This window comes from Astatotilapia calliptera, chromosome 9 (assembly GCF_900246225.1).
Source record: "Astatotilapia calliptera chromosome 9, fAstCal1.2, whole genome shotgun sequence".
Classification (NCBI taxonomy): domain Eukaryota; kingdom Metazoa; phylum Chordata; class Actinopteri; order Cichliformes; family Cichlidae; genus Astatotilapia; species Astatotilapia calliptera.
In genome coordinates, this window is record NC_039310.1 from 20,966,510 (window position 1) to 20,977,847 (window position 11,338).

Consider the following 11,338-nt stretch of genomic DNA (forward strand, 5'->3'; position numbering starts at 1 on the left):
ACGTTTCTCTGTGACACACCTTTCTGGAGAGGATTTTCGAGCGCTGCACCTGCACCTGCAGCGCAGATTAACTCTGAGCAAAGATTAAGCAAATTAACTATGATGGAGTCTCCCGAAATACACTGTTACTGTGCAGTCAGTTGAACAGCAGTTGAACAGCAGTCACAATGTAGAGCACGGAATAACATTTCATGGATCCTCTTAAAAACATTTGGGACTTTTGTGATGCCAAAGAAGGTGAGTTCCCACTGAAATCATACAATTGTTTATTTGTTTTTACTTACTGAGCTATTGTTTAACCTATTTACTTACTCAGGTGTAGTGTGTTTATGCTTGTAGTGTTTGTAACACCATAAAAATCCTAACAGATTATGTACCGATAGCATATATATACTTTGTCCATTCTGAAAATGCTTTTTTAAAAATCTATTTATAGTCTGCTCCAACTAACTTTACTATCAATAATAAATTAAATAGCTTAAATGGCACCGTAAATTTTTTAAAAAGGAAACTTGAACATTACATGTAACTGTGGCATGTTTACGTATATGCTCAAAGTAAAACTGGTAAGAGGGAATTTATTGTGAAATATTTCTGTCACTTATGCGCCGCTAAGCCAGGTAATCAGAAGCAGACGCCACGCAACTGGCTGGTTTCCCAAAAGTTAGATCATGTTACCTGATGGCAGCAGTTGAGCAAAGTAAACAACATATGCTCAGAAGACGTCATTCAGCTGTTTGCCTCGAACATGGTGTTAAGTTGTTTGTGTCGTTGCAAAAATCCCACGAGGTACAGTCATCTTTAATACAAATTCATGAAGCAGCTTTATAAAATACACCCTGAATGCAGGATAGCTGTATTTAAGATTCAGAGAAGAAAAAGGTCAAGTAGGTGTTCGCAAAGTACGAGAAAACCTGTCTAAATGGACAAAAAGCATTTGATTGTCAACGAACAATAGCTCCCAAAATTAGAGGAAGAATAATTATTAATATACTTAAATGTTAATTTAATGTACATCTGATATAAATAACTGGAAATGGTTAATTCAATGAAAAGAAAAAAAGACATATGAAGTTGATTCACAAAGAAGACCGAGTGTTGTTTGTTTGCGCGAAGATGCTTTTGACACATCAGCAGGAAACTACAGTGGGGCCTCACTCCCAGTGTCTCACATTTAGATGTGTGTTCAGGACGTATTGGAGTCATGGGTACTTAATGGTGTCATTTTTTAATGTGCAGGGTTAACTTTGTAATTGATTGTATATTAACTCTGACTGCAAACAGTCACACAGGCCTAGAGACCAGTTGGAGACCATCTGGTAACCTCCAGTCAGGAGGAGAAAATGTGTATTCACCAAATGGTTGGGAGTTGTAGACAGAGTTCATGGCAGTAAGTGGGAAATCAATTCAGGAAACCCTTTTTTCACATAGGCTTAGAGAACACTCGGTGTCCCTCCAGTAATCACTGGCTACGAGGGAAAACCAGTTGGCAAGTGGTTGCTGGGTGTCATGAAACTGGTTGCAAAGAGTTATAATCTGATTAGCTCAGAGACTAAGAGCGTTTGCAGACAAGTCAGTGTCTTCCATTCAAACTGCCAGCAACTGGGACAATTTTTCACCAACCACTCACTAAATACATATTTTTGTCTAGCACCGTAGATTGTCAGGGGGTCAATGTGGGTCTTGAGGTCTGTGTGACTGAGGTCTAACTTAACCAAGTAGTTCTGGTCCCAAAACCTAAAGAAACAGCAAGCACACAAAAAAAAGAAACCAACAAAACAAGTGAAAATTAATTAAATGCAAAAACAAAGACCAGCATCCTGTTGGCTGGCAGTTATATCCCCGCAGCCAATCCTGCTTTCATATATCGACATTGTTGCTGTATGACTATGGCAAGTGTGTCACAGCACCAGCAAAATGAATACCTTATGTCTATCTCAGAAACAGCAGCAGTGCAGTGTTTGACACCACAGAAACCACTTTAAAGAGTCCAATGGATGTTCAACATACATGGACTTTATATAGAAACTCTGAGCGGGGAGAGCCAAGGGAAGAATTCCAGTCACACTCTGCCAACATCAAAATCTAAGGTGTTTCATATTTTCATATTTCATGTGTAGTAAATTTGGGCTGCTTCTGAGCAATAACTCAACACTAGAGGAGCTTTTTGTACCAAAAGGCAACAATCAAAACCAGTCAAACACAACAGTAAAGGAAAATCCGTTGTTCTTGCTGAACTTCTGTTCCTCTCTTTCTCTCCTCTCACAGCCAATCAGCGATGATGAATGAGGCAGGACTTCGGAACGCCCTCCCTGACCAGTCATCGGGGAGTGGGCAAACTTTTGCCACCTCACGCCACCCAAGCGTCATTGACCCTGTCTTATCAAAGAGGGTCTGTTTCTACAAGAGCGGAGATCCTCAGTTCAATGGTTTGCGCCTTGTCATCAACAACCGCACCTTTAAGACCTTTGATGCACTCTTGGACAGTCTCTCCAAGAAGGTGCCCCTGCCGTTTGGGGTGAGGAACATCACCACTCCTCGGGGGATTCATGCAGTCAAATCTTTGGATGAACTTAAGGATGGGAAATCCTACATTTGCTCCGATAGCCGTAAGGTAAAGCCCATCAATCTGGCACTGGCCAGGAAGAAGCTGCCACCCTGGTACCACGCCAGACCGGTTAGCTCTCACCGTCGGACTATTCAGCAGGGTCGGTTTTTCCCAGGCCAGAGCATCCACAAACAGGAGCCAGTGCTTATTCGCACACCCAAGAGCCTACTGGTTTTCCGCAATGGGGACCCCTCTGTAAAACACACTGTGGTGCTTCACAAGAAGACTTCTCCAAGTTACGAGGCTATCCTGGAATATATCTCAGAGCTCATGCAGTTCCATGTGGTGAAATTACACACTCCTGATGGCAGACGTGTGAGTGTTCTCCTCTGTCAGTGCAACACATAGAAAAAGGATTTAAAAATTAATGAATATTCACAAAACATTTCCTCTAATTGGAAACAAATTAGTATCATTGTTGAATAGATTACACTTCCCATAAGAGACTGATTTAACCTTGGCATAAAATACCTGTCGCATGAGGAGAGAAAGTGTTAAGCTTCTTTGGCCACTCACCCTAATACCCAGAAAGGCCTTCTGGGATACTGCACTGTAAGGCTTTAGGTCAAGGAGCTAATACAATCAGAACCTGAGGGTGATTCACAAATAATAATTAGAAAATAATACTTTTTTCTAGTTATGCATGCAATTTGTGTTATTAAAATCAAGATTATTTGAAAGGACTAACTTCTTTATCTCTTGTCTGCTGCAGGTTGACGGTGTTCCAGGCTTGATATTGTGCTCTGGAACTGTGGTAGCTGTGGGCAGGGAGCCATTCAGGCCTGCAAACTACAGTGCACAGAAATCTCCATCTCCAACATGGCGGCGTACCAAGCAAATGAGTCTCAAGAGGCAAAAGGCTTTGAATCGTAAGTTTATATTCCAATAAACATTTTTTAATTAATTTTTTAAAGGTTTTTAAGACTAAATTATCGTATTTACATGAGGAGAATACATTGCAGGCACGATTCGAAGAGTAGCGTCAGTTCAGCAGACCTCTTTTCATATGACATAATCAGTGCGTCTGGAGTAATCTACCTGGCCTCATGGGATAAAGTTTGGAGAAGTGCTGAGGCAACGCTATGTACATAATACTGTAGATGACCTACATACACAGTCACTGGGTTGGCTGGCTAGTCTGCTTGATGAGCAGCACTCATATCATCTTTCTAATTTTCCTTTTGCTCTTTCTCTTCTCCCTTCATGCTTCTCGGGTGTCCTCTCGTCTTCAATCCTTGGATATTTCGACTCTTTTTTTTTTTTGCCTGACTCCTTGAAAAGGTAAAAAGAAGTCAAGGAATTTTTCCTCGTCATCTGAGAGGTACATCGTTCATCAGATCCACAACACCATCGCAGAGAGTTCCTGTGATATACGCAGCAACCCCACAAACTCTGTTGAGTTGGAGTCAAATCGCATCCTGGAGTCTGTAGCAGAGACAGATGGCAATGAAGCTGAAGGGCAGGACTACATGCTGCCCAGCGACGACAATATTGAGAAGTCCTTCCAGGTGAATCAGGACGGCAGCATGACGGTGGAGATGAAGGTGAGGTTGACAATTAAGGAAGAGGAAGCCATCCACTGGACCACCACCCTGACACGCTCAAGCGTGACCAGCCAGCATAATGCGAGCTCTTTACCGGAGACTGAGGCAGAGCTGGACATCTGCTCGCCTAAATCAAACTCACTGGATTTACAGAGTCTTGCTGCCACTGTCGACACCAAGTGGAACAAGGACAAAACTCAAGACAACAATGACGATGATCCACCATCGCTCGGTAATGGAGCTTTAAGTGAGAGCGGTAAGGAAGAGGAGATCGTCAAAAACCACTCAGATGCATTGTCCTCTGGGAGAGCTCCAACACCAGGATACAAGAAAATTAGCAAAAAGCAAGCCTCTGTGGAGAGTATCATATCAGTTACAGAAGATGGGATTCAGCAAGGAACTATTGGCTCTTATTCCTACAGTGAGCAGACAGGAAATGGAACAATGACAGAGCAGTATTGCATGGCCAAGCAGAGCAGCACTAGACCGGTGCCCAAACCAAGAAGACTCAGCTCTGTTGATGTCAACAGTAAAAATGTTTCTGGATTTAAATCTGCAGAAATGAGTGAGATCGTGCAGAGTGAATCCAGCGGAGAGGAGGTGACTGAGACAGTCATGCACATATATGAACAGCAAACATGCCAGGACAATTTCCTTGCAAATGTTTGTGCACACACTACTACGACTGTTGGAAGGCCACCTACTTCAGAAACAGGGCAGATGTCATCGAATAATAAATTTGAATCAGAACTCTGCAGACCGTCAACTGCATCCGAGTCCATTAGTATCTGGAAGAGTGAAAGTATGTCAGTAAAGTTGCAGCACAATGGTGGAGGAAAAAATAGACAGCAGCAGTTCCAAAATCCCAGAAAAATCCAAACAAAGACCCATCAAAAAGGCGCCAGCATGGATAAGAGGGCATCCTCAAAGCCCAAGGTGGTTCGGAGGCTCGCAACACCACGAAAAAGACTAAAACAGAATACTGCAGAGGCAACGGAAGCACATAAAAAAGTAAAAGCTTTCTCCAGTGCCGGATACATTAGGAGGATTTATGGAAACAAAATGAAGTCATCGAAAAACCTTAAAAAGAGACCAGCACAAAACAGGGACAGAGGTGTTACAGCAAAGAGCTCAGAAGTGTCAGATGAGACAACAAGAAGCACGGACAAAGATTCAAATGTGCAATCAGTATTAAAAAAATCCATAGAGAGAGTTTGTTTTGATACAAGCCAGATGAATGTTTCTCCCAATGAAGTCAGCCAGATACGGGGAATACTAACACGGCAGACATCGATGCATGTGGAGAAAAGGAGCGAAAACGAGCCCGATGATATTAATGGAAGCGTGTTGCCTGCTTTTAACACCTCCAGCGCTGTTACAAATGAATATGTAGAAAGCTGGCTGCAGAAAGCCCACCTCAACCACCCGTCTCACCTGCATGAGGAACGTCAAAAACTGGAAGCAGAAAATGGCAAGTATAAAGAGCCTAAAAATAAGCATGACCTGATCGATGTGGCAGAAGATGTAAAGTGTTCGGAAATACAAATGTGTCAAACTTCAGAACCTCCACCAGAGAGTTCACTGGCAACATCTGTCAAACTTAGAGTCCAGTCTTTTGAAAACAAATCGAGTCCACCCGTCGAGAAAGCTACAGCCAGGCAGCAACTTCATCATTCTCCAAGCACAAAAAACACAGGAAACCAGAAGAACGAATCCCAAAAAGAAGAAATAAACCATCCTGTGCCACCAAGTGATAAGATCTCAACAGAAACACTGTTAGACAGTGAAGTGGAAAATAAATCAAGCTCAGTCCGGATCTCGTTCCAAAAAGCAACGCCACTTAATACGCTTTCAATGGAGCTACCACCGCCACCTCCTCCTGCTGAAAGCACAGAGCTATCAAACACTGAATACTGCACGGAAGATGCGTTATTAGTGAACAGCAGCCCATTATACAGGCTCTCATCAGTGAGCAGTGAAGGGACAGATAATAATCCATTACCCATCAGTCCTACGTCATTTAAAGATGACACAACAGCATTGCTCTCAAGAACACCCTCTATTAAAAGGGCCCCTTTGGTCAGTAATCTGTCTCTTGAAAGGAAAATGTCAGTGAGAAAGGCTTCTGTTGATAAATATGCTTTAAGCAGTGAGGCCACTCCAGAGAAGACCACATCATTTACTGAGAACAACACTGTGGGAGGTGATGGCATCTGTTCAACACCATCGCAGCGATCAATCGAAGCCCAACTAGAACCGGCACACTGGTCAGGTCTGACGAGCTGCCCGTCGTGTGGTAATTCTGTGTCCCCATCTAGTTTAACATCTGATGAGAGGCTGTCATCGCCCAGTATCTCATCAAATGATGCATCAGTGCCAAGTAATACCCCATTTAAAGTGAGAGAAATGAGTAAAGAAACTCAAAAAGAGACATCAACACCTAAGATCCTGGTGAAAAAAGCAAAAGCAAAAACCAGCCCATCTCCAGAGAGGAAGTTCGAAAACCGCCCCGTGGATAAAACTCTGTCTCCAAACATCAGACCACAAAAACATGCAGCTTCAGATGGCAGCCCCTCCACTGAGAGAAAGCAGACTAATAAACCAAAACTGCAAAAGAGACTCTCTCCATATTCCCAGTCTCTGGACATGGCGTCGCCGCCTGTCAAACACAAGTCAGGTAGAAAGTTGCTCTCCAAAGATCTCTCCTCTGACAACCCATCAGAGCAAACAACTATAAGACAAACGACAACATCAATCCTAAGAAAAAATCACCAGACACCACAGTCACTAAATTCAAAAGCCGAACTGGATAAAATGCTGACCTCTGTCACTTTCATGCCACTGGAAGCGGACCAGTGTATTGAAAAGAACGAGACAGAAGGTGAAGCAGCAGATCAAGAGAACCCTGTGACAAACATGCAAATAATAAAGCCATCAAACACTGCAAAGCAGCCAAGCATGAAACCAGTCCTTGAAAAGATTTGCTACTCAATCAAGTCAATAAGACAGATGACTCAAAACAAACGTCCATCCTGTCTGGAAAAGTCCAACAGCTTGCCAGACTTCTCCTCCCACGTAGCGTCTACGTTTGGCTCCTCATCTAAAGCTCTCCTCGCTTTCTTGGCTGTCATGACCCTCCAGGAAGGGCTTACAAACTTGAATAGGAATGAGCTGAACGCAAACAGCGTCAGCTGTGCGGAGGCTTTAAAAATGATCGATTCGCTCAAAGAAATTGCCGGAATCGAGGATTCCCACAGATTACAGACGAGTTTGTCAAATTTGCAAAAAACGGCCTCAAAGCAGCTCCTGCAGAGCTGGAAGGGATTTCAGGAACTCAGTGACAAATGCAAAAGCCGCAGCTCAACGCCAAATGGTTCAGAGGCAGAACTCCTAACTGGAGAGAACCCCGAACAAGAGCGTGTCGCTGAAGAAAACATTATTGACGAGATCATGGATAACCTCGATGTACCGGAGAAGCTGAAGGAGGAACTGGCTTCTCTTTCATTAAGTCCAAAAAGTGAATCTGACATTACAGAGTCGTCACCTAAAGATAGCAGTAAAGAAATTGCTGATCATTTCTTCAAAGAGAAAGCCGCCACTGTTTTGGATTCCACACCAGATGATAAAGTGGATGTGGATGTAAGGTCCATCATTAAGCAAACACAACAATCTGGAGCAGACAAATCTCACCTGATGGCAGAGGAAGCAAAGGACAAACCGACAATCCCAACCACTAAAGACAATGATCCACCAGCTAACCCTACTGTTACTGAAGAAAAGTGGCTTCACAGTAAAGCATCGATGCTACAAGAGAACAAGGAGGACTTGCAGTCATGTCAGGACACATCAAGGGAGAATATCATCAAAGTAGAAGTCGGGAGTAAGAAAAATTTCAAGAAGGACTCAGGTGCAGATGATGAAGGGCAGAAAAAGAACTCAAGTGCCAGTAAAGAATTAGCAGAAAGAGGGAGTTGTAAGCAAAGTGTGATCAGTTCAGATGCAGGTGAGCTGAAGAGCTCAGGGGACGAGTCGGAAACTTCATGTGAGGAGATCAAACACGAGAGTATCGAGGGTGAAGACCTGTCCAAACCTGAAAGTCCCTCTGAAGAGGAAGATAGCAAGCTACCAAGCCCCAGCCAATACGTGGAACTAAATGTAAGAGAGGAGAAAAGCATAACCAGCCAAGACAGAGAAAATCGGACAAAGGTCACGTGTACCGAGATGAGCAAAGGTGACTCGTCTGCCCCTGTGTGTCAGCCCAGCTCTGAGAAGGAACACCCGAGCCAAACATACAGCATGGGACTGACGGATGAAAGCACCGGAAACTCAGACATGGATGAGCCATCTTCAGAGGAAGAGCAGCCAGAGGTTGATAGCAAGAAGCTGCAAGTTATTGTTGAAGAAAGCACTGAGGAAGAGCAGGAGGACATGGAGGCGAAACAGCTTTGTGACCTTCCAGATGATCGCGAGCAAAAGAAAAGAGCTTCATCGTCTTTAACAGCTTTGATTGAAGAGCCAAATGAAGACAAGGTTAGCTCAGAAGATGAGGACCCTTACATTGAGGAGACATATATTTATGACAGGACAAACAGTGAGAGCACGCATAGCAATTTAATAGAAAATCAGACTTTAGAAAAAGAGAGTTGTGGGTTTAATGCAGACGATGATAGCGGGAACGATCACAACAGCTTTGAAGAGCACGCAGATGAAGAGGAGCCGAAGGTCCAAGAGGAAAAAATCACCAGCTCAATTGAAGAGTTAAGTTACTATGAAAAAGAGTCCAGCTCAGAGGAGGAAAATGCTCATGTGGACAGATATAAAGGAGAAACTGTAACCGACCAAGCAGCTCCTGCACTGGCAACACAGTCTGAAGGCACTACCTCTGAAAAGTCTGTGGAGAAGGTCCAGTCTGAAGAAATGATTTCCCAGTCAGTTGCAGAGAGAGTAATTCTTCTAGAAAAGCGAGTTGCTGATGCAGAGAAAAGAAAAAGCACAACAAAAAGTTCTGCAGTCAGATTTTACTCGCAAAAAGAGGCCCCTCAGGACTCAGGCGACGAGGATTCACCCTGTGAATCACCCACATCTCAGGTGACTCTCTGCACCCGATCAGCTCCCCAGTCGTCATTATCCTTCAGCTACGACTCCAGTGGCGTTATAACCACCGAGCCCGAAGGCAGCAGGGTCAGATCCATCAGGGAGATGTTCTTAGCCAGGAGCGCCACCAACATCCAGCAAACTCGTTTCCCAATTCCTCACACATCAGAGCTGGCTGAGCTAAGAGCCGAGACCTCCGTCAGTGGTGGATATCAATCTCAGACTTCAAGCGAACTGTCGAGTGGGGAAGATGATTCGGCGCGGAAATCCATCACTAAAGGCTTCGTGAGGAGGACAATCGAAAGGCTTTACGGCAAGAAGGATGCTAATACTGCTGAGGAAGCAAGTGAAAGGCCCCCATCTGAGCCAAAGCAGGAGAAAAATGGACAGTCGGGCATCCTCGCTTCCTTCCACACAGCCCGATCCAAAGCAATGTCTGAGCTCTCATACTTCTACTCCACAAATGCCCTCGACACCTTAAGCGAAGCGACGAGATGCATCGCTTTTAATGCACAGGTCGGGCCCGGCGACAGCATTCCCATTGATAACGGACGCTGGCTGCTTAGAGACAACACCCTCATCCGAAAGTCTGTTTCAGATCCAATTGGAATCAACAAATCTTTTACAAACACTCCTGAAGGCAAAGGAGCGTTTGAGGACACAGAGGAGAAAAGTCCCTATTCTCTGTTCGCCACAAAACCTGAACCAGAAGAAGACAAGACCAAACTGCTTTCCGGGAAGTGCACCTACTTTTCTTTGCCCCACGGCAGCGAGTCGGACATATATCAGGACGAGCTGAGCACGGTGAGCAAAAGCAGCGCATATGACGACAGCATCACAGAGGAAAAGGACAGCTCAGAAGACACCAAGACGTGGGCCGAGAGGAACGGCATGCTGCCTGCTGACTTTAAGATGATGGACAACAAAGTGCACCCAATGATGGAGCCTCAACCTGAAGGCGAAGTTGTAGTGGTGGTGCAGCCTGGAAAAGCTCAGGGTGTCGTTAATAGAAGGCTCCCGGAGCAGGACGTATTAGATGTACTGTACAATTTTTGTGGACAGCATTGTCCTTTACTGTAAAAGGGGCAGCTTTTTTTCACATAATCACAGAATATGGACGAAACAAGTGTTCATTATTAGGCCACAGTGAGAAATATTTTCTTTGGTGCCTACTTTTTTGCTGTTGCCATAGCTTTGGCATAATACACTATCATATGTCAAGTCTTTTGAGCCAATGCCAAGTGTGTAACAATGCGTCACAGATGCACAAGCTAGCGGATTAACCCTTTTCAACCCTTGCATTTGCCCGTGTGTAACAAGACCTTGTGCTTCGACTTGTCTTTTTATATTGCTTGTTCAGTACACAGAAAAAACAGTTTGATACATCAAGTGTATATTTGCCATTTTACACTCCAGAGCAGCTCTTCTCACCCTATAGGTTGCCTGTCAAAACAAGCACTCAGAGCATTACTGTAATCTCGTTTTAAAACTCTAAACACTTTAAGTCCCAAGCAGATGTCAGGCAACCCCGCAGAGTGAACAGGTCAGTTTGTGGCCTGGAACTCAAATTCTGTACTATACATATTGTATCAGTTGACTACAGTGTAAATAGGACCTTTCCTGGTTTTCGCTTAGTATCCATAGCTTAATGCATATTTGCAATAACCTGGTTTCTATCATTAGGACAAACTGTGTTATGGTTTACGATGTGGCAGCTGTGATGTTTCTGTCTTTTAAAATTGACATTTAAGAATTAAAAGTATGTGTTTCCAAATGTTCGTCTTCTATTTTTCACTTCTTTTACACTAAACTGAGTCCAGATTATTTTTATAGATCCTGGGTGATTAATGTCTTGGAGATTAGCCTTTTTTGGTGAGTAAAAGTGTAAAGGCCGAGGTGGGCGTCGTGTTACAGACACCTCAAGAAGCTCAGCTCGCTTGTTTTCTCTTGCTGATTAGCATCAGCAGATTTCTGAAGAGGAGCGGAGACCTCTGTTTTCTCACTCTGTTTGAGGAAGCATTTGTGTTGTTCTAAGGCTGTTTTGTTTCTCAGAAGTTGCCATCGAGCTGGCCCGTGTTGTGACAGGAGCGTC

General features: G+C 43.9%; 1 protein-coding gene across 1 annotated transcript; it reads left to right on the forward strand.

The window, feature by feature from the left end:
- On the forward strand, positions 1–11,020 carry LOC113029763 (oxygen-regulated protein 1-like). Its single transcript, XM_026180759.1, has 4 exons — positions 1–237; positions 2,269–2,923; positions 3,321–3,477; positions 3,890–11,020. The coding sequence occupies exons 2-4, from the start codon at positions 2,279–2,281 to the stop codon at positions 10,324–10,326; spliced, it is 7,239 nt and encodes a 2,412-aa protein (XP_026036544.1). The 5' UTR covers positions 1–237; positions 2,269–2,278; the 3' UTR covers positions 10,327–11,020.
- The last annotated feature ends 318 nt before the right edge of the window (positions 11,021–11,338 follow it).